The sequence below is a fragment of the Artemia franciscana genome, chromosome 5, assembly GCF_032884065.1.
Source record: "Artemia franciscana chromosome 5, ASM3288406v1, whole genome shotgun sequence".
NCBI classification, from domain to species: Eukaryota; Metazoa; Arthropoda; class Branchiopoda; order Anostraca; family Artemiidae; genus Artemia; species Artemia franciscana.
Window position 1 is genome coordinate 9,456,428 of NC_088867.1, and position 19,465 is coordinate 9,475,892.

Sequence of the window (19,465 nt, forward strand, 5' to 3'; positions counted from 1 at the left end):
TTTTTATTCTTCCCATCCCATGACGCTTGGGGGGCAGATTTCTGCCCCCCCCCACTGCCCCCCCAATGACGCTGGATCCGGTTGAGATTAAAAATAAGAGATCTGAGTTACGAGGTCAATCTAAATATGAAGTTTCATGAAGATCCGATCACTCCTTCGTAAGTTAAAAATACGTCATTTTTTCTAATTTTTAATAATTACCCCCCCCCCAATAGAGCGGATCCGTTCCAATTATGTAAATCACGTATCTAAGACTTCTGCTTATTTTTTCCCACCAATTTTCATCCCGATCCCTCCAATCTAAGCGTTTTCCATGATTTTAGGTTTCCCTACCCCAAACTCTCCCCAATGTCACCAGATCCGATCGGGATTTAAAATAAGAGCTGTGAGACACGCTATCCTTCTAAATATCAAATTTCATTGAGATCCGATCGCCCATGCGTAAGTTAAAAGTGCCTCATTTTGTCTAATTTTTCAGAATTAACCCCCTCCCCCAACTATCCCAAAGAGAGCGGATCCCTTCCGGTTATGTCAATCATGTATCTAGGACTTGTGCTTATTTTTCCCACCAAGTTTCATCCCGATCCCTCTACTCTAAGTGTTTTCCAAGTTTTTAGGTTTCCCCCTCCCAACTCCCCCCCCCATGTCACCAGATCCGGTCGGAATTTAAAATAAGAGCTCTGAGACACGATATCCTTCTAAATATCAAATTTCATGGAGATCCGATCACCCGTTCGTAAGTTAAAAATGCCTCATTTTTTCTAATTTTTTAGAATTAATACCCCCCCCCCAACTACCCCAAAGAGAGCGGATCCGTTCCGGTTATGTCAATCATCGATAGAAATACGCCGTCAAATTTAGCATGTGAGAGTACCCATGAGCCAAAAGCCTTAGCCACTATCATAAGAAATGTTTAATGATTTATTTTCCCCCATAATAGGTACGTTTTTGTGTCTTATTATTATTAAATAAAAAAAAACAAGTTTTTTTTTAACGGGAAGTAAGGAGTGACATTAAAACTTAAAACGAACAGAAATTACTTCGTATATGAAAGGGCTGCTTCCTCATCAACACCCCGCTCTTTACGCTAAAGTTTGACTCTTTCTCTTAATTCTACTTTTTGAAACAGTAAAAAACTTTAGCATAAAGAGCGGGGCGTTCTTTACGCCCCGCGTAAGAACGCCCCTTAAAAAGAACTTTAGTGTAAAGAGCGGGGTGTTCTTTACGCCCCGCGTAAGAACGCCCCTTAAATATTCTATATGTTTTATAGAATTTTTTCAATCTGGAGGAGCACTTTCTGTAACATATAGGGTTTGACAAAATAGAAAGGAGTTCAATTTTAATTTTGCATATTTTAAGCGGCAATAACATAAAGAATTCACAATTACCAAACATTTACTTCATTCTAATAAAATTATAATTGTCACCATAACACAAGTTGAATTTGAGCGTATTGAGCCAAAACATGAAAATTTAAATGAATAAAAGTTACTATTAATGCATCATCATATCCTACAACAGCCACAAATGGAATAACAAAAAGAAATTAAAAATAAAAAGTCATTAGAAAAATAATATTTAAGCTAACATGCACCTATTAGGGTTTGTCGAAATATCGAGTTTTTCTTTCAATTTTCTTCTTTCTGTTTGTGTGCAACGTTTTTCATATGTTTTTTTCTTTGTTATGTTTATAATGACGGAGACCACACTGCCTTTCCATAATACAAATACAGAAGAGGGAATAATGAGGACTTTTTTCCCCAAGACAGTGAACGAACAAAACCTATTTGAATATGTTGGCCCTCTATCTAAGGGCCGTCTTCAGCAAAGAAAATAATAAATAATAACACACTTACAATAAAAGTTCTCGGTTAAAAATCCATTTTTTACAACAGCCTTCGCATCAATACTTCTTAACGAAAAGTTCAGTCAAGACTGTGTGATAAAAGCTAACATTTTGCAAGCTAAAAGGTCCATTCATTTCACCAGCTGTACTTATTAAAAATTGGAATGATTTCTTATTGCGAAATTTACCTTCTCTGCAGCTAATCTTGTAGTTCTCTTTGGATTGGGCTTGTTTTTATTTGTTCCTATGTTTTATTTTGAATTAACTCATTTTCTACAATTAGTTTTGTGCACATAGGGTTCGAAATCAAATGAAATCATCGAAAACCAAAATCAAAACGAAATCATCGAAATCAAACGAAACTTAAATAGTAATACATTCCTAAGTAGAGACTTGTGTGAATACAAACTCAACCCTATGTACGCAAAATTAATTATAGAAAATAAGCTAATTCAAAATAAAACATAGGAACAAATAAAAACAAGCCCATTCCAAAGAGAACTATCAGATTAGCTGCAGAGAAGGTAAATTTCGCAATAAGAAATATATCCAATTCTTAATAAATACAGTTAGTGAAATGAATGAACCTTTTTAGCTTGCAAAATGTTAGCCTTTATCACACAGTCTTGGCTGAAATTTTCGTTAAGAAGTATTGATGCGAAGGCTGTTTTAAAAAATGGATTTTTAACCGAGAACTTTTATTGTAAGTGTGTAAAATAACTTCCTATTCTAATTAAAGTGTCATTGTGTTTCAGGAGTTGTTTTTAAAGAAATTATTACAAACGGTCAGATCTTGGCGTATAGAGTAAGGTATTGAGAAAGGGGGCAACCCCCTATTTTTGATCAGGCAACTTTGGGGTTAAAAGGGGCTTGGGAGGGGGGTTAGTTTCCCTCCAATCTTCTTTGCTACATAAGAAGGACACTAGAAGTTTGAATTTCATTTTGAATACACCCTCTCCTGATCTTCTAGGACTATTGTTTTGGTACGATCCGGCCTGGGGGAAAAACAAGCAAAACAAATAACTACACATAAGTGATTTTTCTTCTGGCAAAAAAATACAAAATTCAAATTTTTTTTATAGGCTCTTCAAACTTCTGCGGTAGGGTTCTCTGATAGACTGAATCTGATTATTTGATTCTCATTAAGATATATTGACATTTATGAGGGACTCCCCCCTTTTTCGAAAAATCAAGTGAATTCCCTCAGGTTCGTAACTTTTGACGAGTAACATTAAACTTGATTAATTTTATATATTTGGAATCGTCAAAATAAGCTTCCTTTGAATCAAAATAAGATGTGTCTATTAAAATCAAGAATCAGTTTTTTAAGAGTTTCGGTTACTAATAAGCCGTGTCGCTCCTCACTTACAGTTCGTTACCACGAACTGTTTGAAAAACACAACATTTACAGCTCAGACATCATGACTTATGGATTATTTACAGAAATTTATATTTTTATAAATATTTCTTTAACTAACTGAAAATACTTTTAAAAGTAAAACTTTTCCCTCTAAAGTTGTAATTTTCAAGAATTAATTAATTAGTCAGTCTCTTTATTTTAACTAATCTAATTACCGTAACCGAGTTAATTCAACTCAGTTGACACGGGTAAAAAATTCCTTCTTCTCTCTCTCTCTCTCAGAAATTGTCGATGTCTACTTCTATTATAATAAACTAAAAACTTCCCCATACACGAGGAAAAAGTGGTGTCAAAATAATGACCTCGTTTTCTTTGGAACAGGCATTGATAAATAGTTCACTTGTGGTTGGACAAAGCAAACTAGAGCTTTCCGATTATTTAGATTTATGCTGATGCATGTGATAGAATAGCTAGAACCATTAAATTTTTCCTTTTGCATATATATATATATATATATATATATATATATATATATATATATATATATATATATATATATATATATATATATATATATATATATATATATATATATATATATATATATATATATATATATATATATATATATATATATATACCCTAAATTTTCTTTTCGTTTTAAGTTTTAATGTCGTTCCTTATTTTCAGTTAAAAAAACTTTTTTCTTTTTTTTAATTTCTGGACGTTCTTGAATTAATGCATGTTTTGATCTTGGCTCTCTGCACATAAATAATTAAAACGAAGTTGACATATTACTTTTTTTTGGATAAATGGCTTTCTCATAGTTTTAATCGGAAGATTTAAAAAAAGGAGCAAGGGAAGAGGCCTAGTTGCCCCCCAGCTTTCGATTACTTAAAAAGGCAACTAGAACTTTTTAATTTTTTACGAATGTTTTCGTTAGTAAAAAATATACGTAACTCAAGAATTAACTTACGTAACGAAGTTCTATATTCGTATGTTTTTATTGCGTATATGAGGGGACTCACCCCTCGTCGATACCTTGCTCTATGCATTAAAGCTTAAATTTGTTCCCAATTCCTTAAGAATGACCACTGAATAACAAAGGCCGTATAATAAATAGTTGAAATTACTAAAAATACTTTAGCGTAAAGAGCTAGGTATTAGTAGGACGGGAAACCCTCAGATGCGTAATAATTTATATTCCTTTTAAGTTTTTTTGCTGCTCCTTACTTTCAGCAGAAAAAACTTTTCATATTTATTTTTTCATTGTTTTTTTTTTAAATAATGCTAGAAAATCCTGCGCACCCTTCATTCAAATTCTCTTCCCTCATGACAAATTCCTCCATGGAAAGATTCTCCCACGTAACCCCCTTCCTAAACTCTTGTCCAAAAACCAAAAAAAAATCCCCCTGAAAACGACTATACACTTCCCAATAACCATTACTATATGCAAACACAGGTCAAAGTTTGTAACTTGTAGCCCCTTCCACGGGGACAGTGGGGGAGTAAGTCGTCCCCAAAGACATAGTTATTAGGTTTTTTGACTATGGTGAATGAAATAGCTATCTCAGAATTTTGATCTGGTGACTTTTTGGAAAAAATGAGCGCGGGAGGGGGCCTAGGTGCCCTCCAATTTTTTGGTCACTCAAAAAGGGCTAGAACTTTTAATTTCCGTTAGAAAGAGTCCTCTCGTGACATTATAAGACCACTGATTCGATACGATCACCCCTAGAAAAAAAAACAAAAACAAAAATAAATAAACAAAAAAATATGGCCAAAAATGCGAAATTCCACATTCTTGTAGATATGAGCTTAAAACTTCTATAACACCGTTCTCTGATACGCTGAATCTGAAGGTTTGGTTTTCGTTACGATTGTATGACTTTTAGGGGATGTTTCTTTTATTTTTTAAAATGAGTCAAATTTTCTCAGGCTCGTAACTTTTGATGGGTAAGACTAATCTTAATGAAACTTCCATATTTAAAATCATCATTAAAATGTAATTCTTTTGATGTAACTATCGGTATCAAAATCCACTTTTTAAAGTTTCGTTTGCTATTGAGCCGGGTCGCTCCTTACTAAAGTTCGTTATCACGAACTGTTTGAAAAAGCGAAAAATACACTACAAAAGAATACATAAACACAAGAAAAATAAAGAACAAATGGATATCTAACTACAAAAAAAAATTATTGCCACAAAATAATTGCCCAAGGATGAGTACCAATATTAAAGTTATATCTGGCGATCTGGGCTATGATCGCTTCATTAGGGTCGATAATCCCATACCGACTTGTCACAATACGGTTACTTGTCCATGGTGGAAGCCGTAAGAGGCATTTCGCAAATTTATACTTAAATAAGAAAAACAAGTTTTTTAACTGAAAGTAAGGAACTTAATTAAACTTAAAACGATTAAAACTTGAAACGAACAGAAATTACTCCGTATATGAAAGGGGCTTTTCCGCTCTTTACGCTAAAGTTTAAAGCTTTCTCTTAACTGTACTTTTTAAAACAGTAATAACTTTAGCGTAAAGGGCGGGGCGTTGAGGAGGAAAAATAGCTGATCAGCTGGTGTTTTATGCCAGCGAGCAATGGCCTCGACACAAAGTTCAAGCACGCACTCCAAACGATATTATTTTTATCCATTTTCACTGCTAATCAGGCCGCAGTAAAAAGTCCGAAAATCAGTGCAGGGGTGAGCCAAGCTCGTAATCAAGCGTCAGTTAATTCGGAATAAATTATCATTGAAATAATCCGAGTTCAAACCACTGAACTAATGCCGGTTTAAAATAAAAAAAAATATATATTCACTCTGAATCTAAGTCAAGTCGAACCATAGCAAATATTATGAAATGATAACTGAATTACCTGCGGTCATTGAAACAATTTAAGCTCAAAGCACTTAATTAATACAAGTCCAAAACATTCTTTAAATCCAATAAGTCGAAAGAGGTGTTTGTACTTGGAAGACTGAATGAATACTGATATATATATATATATATATAAGAAGAAAAAACTTACAACAAAATAAAATCAATAAAACTAAAGTTTTTCAAAATAGTTTCAGCATCCTTACCTTAGCGAAGTTCAACCAGGACTGATAAATAGCTTGTGATGAAACGAGGCAATTCATTGAAATGAAAGATAATTGTTTAAAAATACGTTTTTAATGTCAACCTTGCTTTTTTGGCTGCTGATTAAATAGGTCTATTTGTAACAGGTTCTGTGTTAATATCTATAGGTTTTTTATAATATTTCGTAAGGTCATTTTTAATTAAATTTTTGCATAGAACATTTAGTGAATATTCTTCCAAGTCCCTATTTAAGGAAATATTATTATTAATCTTAAGTCTGATTTCAATTGCTTCTTGAACTACTTGCTTTATGCCTAAAGGTATTAATTGAATACTACTACCAATACTGTTAGTACTACTCCCACTGCCCCTACTAATACTGCTGTTACTACAAATACTAATATTGCTAAAACATGCTCTATGGATGAAGGATTTAAAAATGACATATCAGCAGTATCTCACAAACAGCTTAGATTATTCAGCTGGAATTGTCAGGAAAAGTTGATAGGGCTGTAAAACTAGTTCAAAACATAGAGGTTGTCAAAACAGTGAATGAGTAATATCCCAAGAACGGCTGAGAGTTCGGCTGAAACTAGTACTTTCTACTACTATTATTGACATTACTACATCTACTATTATGCTATGCTGTTATTATCTTCTTATGCTAAAACAATACCTGGAATTTCAGCTTGAATTAGTTTCTCTATGTAAGTTGAAGCGGAATACAAGGCCAATTAAACCAAGTGTATTATATTTCCTCCTCTATTCCTCTACCCGTCAAAAGCCCAAGCAAGTTCACAACAATGAATTTCACAATATAGTTCACAACCGATTTTCCTTTTAATCTAATTAACAACATCTGAAGACGTAATGCCCATTGTTAAAGGAGATCTACAACCTGACGATATGACCTATAAGAAAATATTTCTTCCTCTGTTCCTCCGTTTTGGGAAGCCCTAGTAAGTTTACCAAAGATAGCTTATTGAAAATTTCACATATTAATAACATTTGAAGACAGAGTTTCCACTGTTATGTATGTGTTGTGAATTTTTAATGGTTTTTATGCACGTGGATGCGCACTATCAAGCGCTTTTATGTCTTTCTTCGGACAGCCACCTGAATTGATGCTATGTACTGTATAATTTTGTAATTTATTCAAGTGGACTGACATGAATTATTAAAGGGGATCTGCTACCTACTGGACACTCATTTTGCTTTTTTCGTTAAAAAAAAGGATAGAAAGTTGATTTAACTTCTCGTGCTTCTAAACTGAAGTACTGTAATGAGTAAGAGCCTTGGCGGATTTGGTGCAGTCCGCATGTGACAAAGGGGTTAGGGGTTACAGTGGCGAGAACCCCTTTTTCAGTTCTCGCTACTCTAAAGACTGCCTCTATACTTGATACTTGTTTTTATTGTACTGTAATACTGTATTAAATAGTCATACTGTATGTAGTAATACTTTATACTGTATTATACTGTATACTGTATGAAAAGATTGAACCTTATAGAAAAGATTCTAACAGTATCCTAGATGATGTCTAGGATTGCATGAAAAATCTTTTCAATTGATTCTGTAGTCAATAAGTTGGCTACGGCAATTTAAAAGACATCATATCATGTTATAAGAAAAAAACGAGGATTTCACAGGAAACAGGAAAAGCTAAAAAATGTGATTTAGATTCTTCTTTATATTAATATGCCTTTAATAGTACAAGGAAGGTGTTTTAAGCATTAAAGATATGGTATAACAATTCTGAACATAAAAATTCAATTTATGGACTATTTCAGTGAGTAAGAAAAGATATATAAAGATTTTAAAAGAATGAAAAGAATAATCTGTGATTTGGAAAAGGAGGAGCTTAGAATAATCTCAATTACTAAATAATATACGGAAGAGCGGAGAGATATTATAAAGAGGACAACAGAGTCTGCAGATAAATGTCGCTAAGTTTTAAAATTAAACTAGGAAAACTTTTCCAATCTTGTAAGAAAAAAAATGTTACGTGGGGTTTTTCAAATTACCACAGTTCTAGTTTCTTTGATGAAGCTTATATACAAAGAAATACAATGTGATCTAGGAAACAATTTATAAGAAAAGAACACAGACTGCTTAATTCAAATATATATTTTTATCTGCAAAATTTGGAAACAATTACTATTTTCCTGGACTGCAAGGAAAATATTTGAACCTGTAACTCTGCGATACTATTGTCTTTAGTTTTGCTGGAGAAACGGTAATAAGAGTTCATTTTTATTGAATATTATTTTTATATATATAGATAGATTTTTATGTTTAGGAATGAATGGTACACTACATGCCTGTGCGGCCTATTGGACTGGAAAAATGTATGTGCGCGTACCCGAACAATAATTCAATTTGAATTGGATTGGATTAAACTCCATTAAACAGGAAAAACAATACACAATCTAATGATTTGACAAGTCGCCGTCCAAGAAGAAACAACTCCTGAGGATGAACGACTATAGCAATCAATATCAATAAATGCAATTAAACAACTCAAAAATATACGTATATTTATTATGTAATAAAAACTAATAAAATAAATATCAAAAATCAATTTCTCGCCGAAAAAAAATTAAAGAAATAAATATAAGCCATATAATCTATGGTTCCTTAGCCTCATAAGGTTATCCTGCAGTATGTCCTGCATTCAGCAAATGTTCTCAGAAATTTTGCTGGGTATCACATTTGGGCACTGCTTGGGCCAAACAAGACCACATTTTTTATTTAAATGGTCTTAGATCTCTAAGCTTTCCTTCCAATCTTTCTTCAATCCCTCTTTTAATAGTCTACGAGTATGGAGTATGGATGACTTGTGTGCATACCCTTATCCGGAAAAAACAAAAAAAATCATATTTTATAGCTAATAAAATGTATAGGTAATAATTTTAATATTTAAAAAGGGGTGCCAAAAATGGCAGCCCTTTTTAGGGGAGTTCAATTCCTTTTTCTAAAATTTATGCAAATTGTCATACTAATAGCTTTTGACGATAGACTTGAAATTGGCACATGCTGTATATCTAGAATTATCATAAAGAATATATTTTGCTTTTGCACCTATATATTAACCTTTATTTTTTAGAGTTTCTTTTTATTTTGACAGTCCCCTGGTCTTTAATGATTTTTTTTTTTTTACTACAAGCTGTTTGGTCCAAGACTCGCTTAATATGTGAGAGCACCACCGCTCCCTTATTCATCCCCAAAACTTCTGACATTTAAATTGAAAATTACAGCAAAGGGGATCTGAAATACCAAAATAAGCTATTGGGTTATAATATCCTAGTTTTCAAGTTGAGTTATTCGAACACATCTTTTTATATAGAGATAGTAAAAATCGATGACAGCAGGCGTGTAGGGGGGCGATGCCTAGCCAAGGAACAAGAAAATATTCAAAGATGTTTATCCATAGAAAATTATAGATAACTCCATTTAAACTCCTGTTTGCAGGAATTCCTGCTAACTGGTAGCACATACCCCCACATTTAGAGAAATTTCTTGGTTGTATGTTTAGAAACAAATGTACAACGAGAATTGCTGCCTCAGATCTTGGGAGATTTAATATATATTCATTTGAGATTTTAAATTTATAGTCCTTCAGAGAAATTTCCATTCAATGGATGTTGGTCCTCTTCGGGAGGATTCCTCCAACCAACATCCGTTGAATGGAAATTGCTGTTTTGAGCTGCGTACTGGCATACAACACGATTTTACTGTTGCAGAACCTTTTTCGCTACTTAAATGGGGCATTGGAACTTTCAATTTTCCTTCATATCAGCCTCCAACCTGATAATTATTCCAGGACTGTTGGTTCGCTGAGGAAAAATTATTTCCTGCTCTGGGAAAAAAATAATCATGCATCTGTTATCATCTTGTCAGAATTAAATTACAAAAAGTTAGGAGCAGCATTAAAACTCAAAACGAACAGAAATTATTACGTATACGAGGGGGTCACCTCCTCATCAATACCTTGCTCTTTACGCTAATTTTGTCCCAATCCTTTAAAAATGAATCATGAATTACAAAGACCATTTAATTAGAATAAAAAACCTCTTTTAAAATTAGTGGAAAAAACTTTAGCGTAAAGACTGAGATATTGACGAGGGGAATACCGCCCTCCTATGCGAAATAATTTCTGTTTGTTTTAAGTTTTGATAGTAATCCTTACATTCAGTAGAAAAAAATTTGTTTCTTTAATTTCTGATTGTTTTTTAGATAATGCTTGGAAATCTGGCCCCTTCCATGGAAAATTCACTTCCCCAATGAACAATTACTCCATGGAATAATCCTCCCACTTAGCTCCCGCCTCCACCAGAAAAATTCACCTGAAAACGTTGTTTTTCAAATGAAAATACTGAGCAACATTAATACTTAAGACACACAGAAATTATTATGTATATAAGTGGGGTCACCCCCTTGTCCACAATTCTTCAAGAATATCTCCTGAATCACAAATGCCGTTTAATGAGAATAATTACCTCTTTTAAAAGTTAAAAAATTAGCGTAAAGAGCGATGTAATGACGAGGGTGTGGCCCAGTGATTATACGTAATAATTTCTGTTTCCTTTAAGTTTTAATGCTGCTCCTTAACTTCAGTTGAAACAACTTGCATTTTATTTAATTTGTGGTCGTTTTTTAAATAATGCTGGGAAATCCGGTTCCTCCTCAATGGAAAATTCCCTACGCAAGAAAAATTCCTCCATGGAAAAATCCTCCGTGTACCCTCACCGGAAAAATCTCCTTGAAAACATCTGTATACTTCCCAATAACCAATACTATATTTAAACAATGGACAATGTTCATAATTTGCAGCCCTTCCCCCGGGACTGTGGGGGGTTAAGTCATCTTCAACAATATAACTATTAGATTTATCGAATATGTGAACTAAATGGCATCTCAAAATATTAATCATGTGACTTAGGTGAAAAAATGAGCGTGAAATGAGGGCTAGCTGCCCTCCAATATTTCTAATAGCTTAAAAAGACCACTAGAAGCTTTGATTTTCGGTCAAATGAGCCCTTTTTCGATCTTCTACAATCACTGGTTCGATATAGTCACCTCTGAAAAAAAACAATAAACACACATCCGTGATCTTCCTTCTGGCAAAAAATGCTAAATTTCACATTTTGTACATATTAGCTAAAAAACCATACAGTAGGGTTCTCAGGTATGCTGAATCTGATGGAGTGATTTCCATTAAGACCATTTGATATTTTGGGAGTATTTCCCCTCTTTTTCAATATTTGGACAAATTGTTTCAGGCTCAGAACTTTTGATGAGTACAATTAACTTTGATGAACTTTACTTATTTTGAATAAGCATCGAAATTAGATTCCTTCGATATATCTACTGTTACCAAGACTCTGTTTTTAAGAGTTTCAGTTACTATTGAGCCGCATCACTCCTTACTTGCAGCTCGTTACCACGAACTGTAAAAATGCAAAATTCCATATTTTTGTATATAGGAGCTTGAAACCTCTGCAGCAGTGTTGTCTGGTACCCTGAATCAGATGGTGTAATTTTCATTAAGGTCACTACATGTTTTGGGGGCATTTCCCTCCTTTTCAAGAACTAGGCAAACTCTCTCAGGCTTGTAACTTTTGATGGGTACCGTTAAATTGGATGAATTTTATACATTTTGAATAAAAACTGAAATCCAATTCTTTTGATACTGTTTTTAGAGTTTCGGTTGATATTGAGCCGCATCGCCCCTTACTTACAGCTCGTTACCACCAACTGTTTGAAAATCGAAATTTTACATTTGTGTATACTGAGAAATAACGCTTCTACATTGGGGTTCTCTTACTAGCTGAATCTGATAGTATCGGTGTTGTCAAGATTACTAGTAATGTCTTTTTTTGCAGGAGATGGCTTTTTCAAAAACCGGTATTATTTCTTTAAGTTCGTAATCTTTGGAGGGTAATATAAATTTATTGCATCAAACGTACTTACCACCACCACTGAGAGCCAATTCATTTATTGTCAAAATCCCTTTTATAGAGTAAGGGCTAGTATTAGCACGAGTCACTCCTTACTTACAGTTCGTTACAACAAAAGATTTGATCAAACAAGTCGTTAAGATCAATTAAGTATGGTTGGTTAAGTATGGATTTTCCGTCAAAAGGATGAAAATATAAATTACAGAATGGGGACAATTCAGTTAACCTTATCTCACAAAATATCACCCTAAGAAAAGAAAATAATTCAATCTAAAACTTCTAGATTGTTTGTTCTCTCTCCTTTTTTCCTTTGTTAAAAAATATCGGTCTTAAACCTACAATTAAATTTTAAAAAAACAAGTTTTTTCAACTGATGGTAAGGAGCAACATAAAAACTTAAGACAAACATAAATTATTACGGATATGAAGGGATTACTCCTCCACACCATCTCGCTCTTTACGTTGAAGGCTTTTAGTACTTTAAAAAGCTTCTTATTGTTCTAATTGAACGAACTGAGTGTTTCAGGAATCGTTCTTAAAAGATTGGGTCAGAATTTAAAATTTAGCATAAATAACGAGGTGTTGCGGAGGAGTAACACCCTCATATACATAATAATCTCTGTTCGTTTTAAGTTTTTATGTTGCTTCTTACTTTCAGTTGAAAAAAACTGGTATTTGAATTTAATTTCTGATCAGTTTTTAAGTAGTGCTATAAAATCTGACTAATCCTGCGCGGAAAAATCCTTCATCTGAAGGATTTATTCTCTGGATAATTCAATCCTGGTGAAAATATACCCAAAACAATTGCCGTTAAGATATCAGAACTGGTGGTAAGATGGGCCCTATGCTAAAAACCATATTTAGGCAATAAAGCTACAGAAAATATCCAATTTGGGTCATTGACCTACTTACAGACAGGTATACGACGCTTAGTTAATTTGCATAATATTCTGTCCTGAGAATAATTAGCAAATATTTGATCTTCATTAAATGAAAGCATTGTCCAGTTATTATAATGCTTAATTTTTAAGTTATGACAATTATATGAACAAATGTTTAGTCTTTTTAAAATATTGTTTAGTATAGAGGAAGGTATAAAGTTGAAATTAATCAAGTTGTATGTATTTTCAGCAATAATATGACATCCCCTGGTCATCGATTTACCAACCTTTAACAAATGTCCCTCCCCAAAACTATTTTTCCCACTTTTTTGTATTTATTTTTTGAAGTTATTTTTAATATTTTATATTTTTTGTTAGAAATTTAGAAATTAACATGTGTTAAGTAGACATAAAATATACTTAAAACGAAAATAAAATTCAGTTGCGATATTTTCAAAAGATGAAATGAAGATGATATAGATAAGTTAGTCGTGTTTTTTCTTATTAGAAAAATATTGTTTGTAGCAATTTTTTTACATAGAGTTTTTTCGGGCTTAATATTTAATATTCAAGTCCTGACAATTATATGAATAGATATTTTGTCTTTTGAAAATATTGTTTAGTATTGGGGTAGGTATAAAGTTGAAATTAATAAAGTTGTATACATTTTAAGTAATAATGCGACAGTCTTTGGTCATCTGTGTACCAGTCTTCAAAGCCCCCAACGCCCCTAACCCTAGCTTTTTGCCCCACTTTTTGTATTTATTATTTGTTAAGTTTATTTTTTTATTTTAATTTGTTTATATTCTTTTACTTTGAAATTTTTAAACTTTTTTTTATGTCTTAAAATAACATAAAATATACTTTAAACAAAAAATCACTTGTTATATTTAAAAAAAAAGAAATTAAGATGATATAGATACGTTAGTCTGATTTTTGTTATTAGAAAGATATAATTTGTTGTGAGATTTTTTTTTCATTTAGAAAGCTTTGGGACGTACATGCATTTGGACTTAGATTTTTTTTTTGGACTTCAATTTTTTTGGAGTCAGAATTTTGGAGTCAGTATGCGTTTTTGTCTCTCTTACTCTCAGTGCCTGTGCGCCTAGGTGGGCGTTTGCTTGTCCCAGCATCTGTCTTTGTCTGTTTGTATCTCTGAATCTGTGTTTATATGTATTTTCCATCTCTCTCACTTTCTGTGCCCGTGTGTCTGGGTTGATGTTTGTTTGTGTCACTGTCTGTGACACATACAAACACACAGATTCATACATACAAACAGATGAAGACAGACACTAGAACTAGCAAACATTCACCCAGACACACAGGCACTGAGAGTTTGACTAACAAAGACACATACAAACACGCATATTCAGACATAAAAACAGACGAAGAGACACAATGAGACAAGCAAACATTCCCCATACACACAGGCACAGAGAATGAGAGAGACAAAAACTCATATGAACACGCCATTCAGTACAAACAGATGAAGAAAGACACTGAGACAAGAAAACACCCTCCCAGACACAAAAGCATAAAGAGTGACAGAGACAAAAACCAATACAAACACATACATTCAGACATACCAACAGATAAATATAGGCACCGGAACAAGCAAACACCTAACCTGACACACAAAAACAGGTAGTGAGAGAGACGAAAACAAATAAAAACAGACAGATTCAGACCTACAAACAGACGAAGACAGACACTGGGGCAAGCAAACACCCACCCTGAAACACAGGCAAAGAGAGTGAGAGAGACAAAAACACATACAAAACAAACAGATCTAGACAAACAAGCATCCAACGACAGACACTGGGAAAAATGGAAACCCACCCAGTTAGAGAGGCACAAAGAAGAAAAGAGAAAAAAACATACAAATACACAGATTCTGCCATACAAACAGACAAAGACAGACACTGGGACAAGCAAACACCTGCTCAGACACACAGAAAAAGTGAGAGAGACAAGAAAACAGCCAGTCAATTTCTACCTGCAAACATGTACCTGAAGCCAACCTACAGCCTAGTTATGTTATTTAGGTTCACTTAGCGCGGTGCCCCCCCCCCCTCTCTCTCTCTCTCTCTCTCTCTCTCTCTCTCTCTCTCTCTCTCTCTCTCTCTCTCTGTCTATGTGTCTGAGCGGGTGTTTGCTTGTCTACATCTTTGTTTTTGTCTGTTTATATTTCTGAATCTGTGTGTTTGTATGTGTTTTTGTCTCTCTCACTCTCTATGCCTTTTGGTCTGGGTGGGTGTTTGCCTGCCTCAATGTCTGTATTTGCTTGTTTGTATGTCTGAATCTGTGTGTTTTCATGTGTTTTTTCAATTTCACTCTCTATGCCTGTGTGTTTTGGCGGATGTTTGATTGCCTCAGTTTAATTCTTTATCTTTTTCTATGTCAGAAGTTGTGTGTTTGTACGTGTTTTTGTCTCTATCACTCTCTGTGCCTATGCATCTGGGCGGGTGATACTTGTCCCAGTGTCTGTCTTTGTTTGTTTCTAATTCTGAGTCCGTATGTTTGTATATGGTTTATGTCCATCTCACTCTCTGTGCCTGTGTGTCTTGGTGGTTGTTTGCTTGTACCCAATGTCTGTTTTTGTCTATTTTCAATGTCTGAATCTTAGTGTTTGTATGTGTTTTCCATCTCTCACTCTCTGTGGCTGAATGTCTCGGCGGGTGTTTGCTTGTCCCAGTGTCAGTCTTTGTCTGTTTGTATGTCTGAATCTGTCTGTTTGTATGTTTTTTTCGTTCTCTCTCCGTACCTCTGTGTCTGGGCAGGATTTCGCTCGTCCCAGTCTCTGTCTTTGTTTGTTTGTATTTCTAAATCTGTGTGTTTCATGTGTTTTTGTCTCTATCACTCTATGTACCTGTATATCTGGATGGGTGTTTGATTGTCCCAGTGTCTGTCTTTGTGTGTCTATATGTTGAATCTGTGCGTTTGTATGTGTTTTTGTCTCTTTCACACTCTAAGCCTGTGTGCCTGGGTCGGTATTTGATTATCCCAGTGTCTGTCTTTGTCTGTTTGTATGTCTGAGTCTGTGTGTTTGTATTTGTTTTTGTCTCTCTTACTCTCTCTGCCTGTTTATCTGGGCGGGTGTTTCTTTGTCCCAGTTTCTGTCCTTATTTCTCTGAATCTGTTTGTTCGTATGTTTTGTTTGTCTCTCTCACTTTCTCTACCTGTATGTCTGGGTGGGTCCTTGTTTGTCCCCGTGTCTGTCTTTGTCTTTATGTATGTCTGAATATGTATGTTTTTTTGTCTTCCTCACTCTCTTTGCCTATGTGTCTGGTTGGATGTATGCTTGTCCCAGTGTCTGTCTTTGTCTGTTTGTATGTCTGATTCTGTATGTTTGTATTTGTTTTTGTCTCTGTCACTCACAGTGCCTGTGTGCCTAGGTTGGTGTTCCCTTGTCCCAGCATCTGCCTTTGTCTGTTTGTATGTCTGAATCTGTGTTTGTATGTATTTTATGTCTCTCTCACTCTCTGTGCCGGTGTGTCTGGGCGGATGTTGGTTTGTGTCACTGTTTGTCTTTGTCTGTTTGTCTGTCTGAATATGTGTGTTTGTATTTGTTTTTGTCCCTCTCACTCTCTGTATCTGTGTGTCTGAGCAACTGTTCACATCATTACCTAAAATGCATACAACTTTTTTAAGTTCAAATTTATACCTACCCCAATACTGAACACTCAATACTACCCCAATGCGGAATAGCAAATGTATTATAAACACTAGCTAAGATACGGCGGTTAAATTAAAACCTCAACACAACTAGTAAACCGTACGCATTTCTAGATTTTCTGGCAAAAAAAATCTTTCAAAAGTTGACGCTTGGCGCGAAGATTTAACCCAATCGATACACCAAGATAAGTTAGTGTGTCATGTGCTTTAATAACATGTTCACCTAACTAAACATTTGTCAGCCAATCTGAATGGCGATTGAACACCAGGAGCTCAGTCTAACTCTCTTTAAATCGAAGACCGATACCCTTATACTTCTTATCGAGAATTCGTAAATTTCCCTTCACTCCAAAGGCTGTTCTACTAGTACCAAGGATGTAATCAGCATAGTTATCTAGCGAAACATCAATACCTTTAAATATACATGGGGTCAGAACGCTATGTTGTGGCACAATGACGGTATTATGAAACAGGGGTGGGGAAGTAAAAGGATCCTGTTTAATTTCCTTTTTTACTGGAATTGAAGGAGTGAGCTCCATCGTATCAGGTGAGAGGATGACCTTAACTCTGGATTTTAGCTTTTTATAGAAAACACGTATCAATTTGATGACAGAAATATTAACTCAATTTTTATTAGCAGTCAATAAGATATGCGGATGTATACCCGTGTCGAAAGTTCTAGATACGACTAACCCAGCAAAATATAATACCTCATTATTTTCTTGAGCCTTTACATATAAATTAGCAATCAAATGGTAAGCATGGTCATGGCCTACTCCTTTTTTGAAGCTGAATTGGTTATCTGGTGTATAATACTTATCAGATATTTCGTCAATAATTAGTAACTCAAAAACTTTGCACAAAACCAATGCCAACGTAATCGGCCCGAGAGAAAAACACTTGTCCGAGGGCTTTCCCCTTTTTAATACCAGGGATATTGTTCCAGTACCGAACAAATTAGGAACTATACCACAACAGAATATCATCTGAAAGAGTAAGGTCAGATGCTTCATCAGGAGAGGGAACCCACGTCTTAGATGCTTTGCACAGAGGCCAGACTGCAGATCAAGTAACAATAAACTAATTTCATTATTTGATTGGCCTAAGCAACCATCAAGCTCCCTTTCATATTGATTTGACAATGATGGATCAGGCTCGGAAAATTCACTTTTAAAGTAACCATACCACTGGTCATTAGTAATTTTGACAGCAATATGGGCTTTTAAATTATCTCTTTTGAGTACTTTCCATACTAAATTAGGTTCACTTGTGGCTTTACTTGATAGTTCAGCTACTGATTTAGCCTGGTGTTGTCTGAGCACTTGCGAAACGTTGACTGTTCTCTCTCCAGTTTTTAAGTACAATATTTTGTAATTTTCAAATACAATATTTTACTATTATACCATCTAGATGCATCTCCCCATAGTTTCTGTAATTTTATTCATTTCTTCTACTTTACAACTCATTTGTTCATTTTTAAAGCATTTTCCACTTTCTTTACATGCCTCGTATTCTCATATGATCTACCCCTCAAATATTAATATAAACTCCTCCTATATTCTACTGAACTTAAAACATTTTCATTGAGTTTCTAACATTTCTCTCAAAGACACCATTTGCTAATTCACAAGCTGTGTTTCTGTAAATCATTCGATCCCTCTTTTGCAATGTCAAGTTTTAGAGTATTGTAATATTCAACTATTCCTGGAAAGTTTCTCACAAATTCTCATCTTGGAGTCTGCCAACGTCATAACTTCATGGAAGCTAGTTACCAATCCTACATTAAAGCTTTAGCATGATCCCAGACACTCCTATATGGTGATGTTATATACTCTTATCTTATAAATCTCATATATAATCTAGGGTCTTGAATCAACCCTGTCAGTCTTCTGTTTACAATAACATAATCAATAAGGTTGGCTGTCTTACTATCATGTGAGTACCATTCTAACCTAGGGGTCACTTGCTACCAAATGCAGTTTTGGTCATAAGAAGATTGTTACATCTCCAACATTGCAGAAGTCTACAACCCTTGATAATTTGCTTCCCTGCACTGAGTTTACCTTGGCTATGATACAATATATCCCAATTTTTACCCAGCCTGGGCACTAATACCCTATTTATGCCCAGGAACGTGTTAATTGTTCCTCTAGCTGTAACTAAAGTTCATTTAGTCTCTACTGTCTCCATCAGCTTATTATACAGGTGTAAATGCTGCAATGACTGATGTTTTGTGTTTTTTAGGCGAAAAATGAACAACTAGCATAATATTATTAGTACCCTTCAAACCTAAGCAAACCTTAGCTGCTTCCTTCGTCATGATCCCCACTTCTAGTCTATGCACCCCACCCTTCCTGCCTGAGTAAATAAGATCTATTTCACCTAATTTCATGTTTCCAACCCCTGAGATCTGAAATTCCTATAAAGTACAGTTTAAAATGTCTGAATTTGTCAGTCAAGATTTCAGTTCGATAGTTGTTTTTAAACGTTCTAACATCCAAAGTTACAATTTTCATATTATTTAAATCAGTAAAATTATTATTGCCTCAGGAAAAGCAATGAACTCCAACCAGTTCAGGACAGGGACTAAAATATTTTTTCAAGGGTATACAAAACGGTTAAGCCAGCGTAGAACCGGTCAGCAAGAAATCCCTAAGGCCTTTAGTT

General features: G+C 34.4%; 2 protein-coding genes across 6 annotated transcripts in view; one reads left to right on the plus strand and one right to left on the minus strand.

The window, feature by feature from the left end:
- LOC136026960 (uncharacterized) overlaps nt 1–6,178 on the minus strand; it is a 167,858-nt gene extending 161,680 nt beyond the window's left edge. Inside the window, exon 1 of one of the 2 annotated variants that reach the window (XM_065703820.1) lies at nt 6,079–6,178. In XM_065703820.1, the coding sequence (XP_065559892.1) occupies nt 6,079–6,088 (10 nt within the window). In that variant the 5' untranslated portion in view covers nt 6,089–6,178. Of the gene's footprint in view, nt 1–1,856; nt 1,929–6,078 lie in introns of those variants that run through there. The other variant, XM_065703821.1, reaches the window with a different exon arrangement.
- LOC136026961 (alpha-2Da adrenergic receptor-like) overlaps nt 1–19,465 on the plus strand; it is a 178,778-nt gene that overhangs the window by 23,099 nt on the left and 136,214 nt on the right. The window contains exon 1 of one of the 4 annotated variants that reach the window (XM_065703825.1): nt 2,487–2,549. The exons of the other annotated variants lie outside the window; for them this stretch is intronic. The gene's annotated coding sequence lies outside the window, so the exon portion shown is untranslated. Of the gene's footprint in view, nt 1–2,486; nt 2,550–19,465 lie in introns of those variants that run through there. 4 annotated transcript variants of the gene reach the window in all.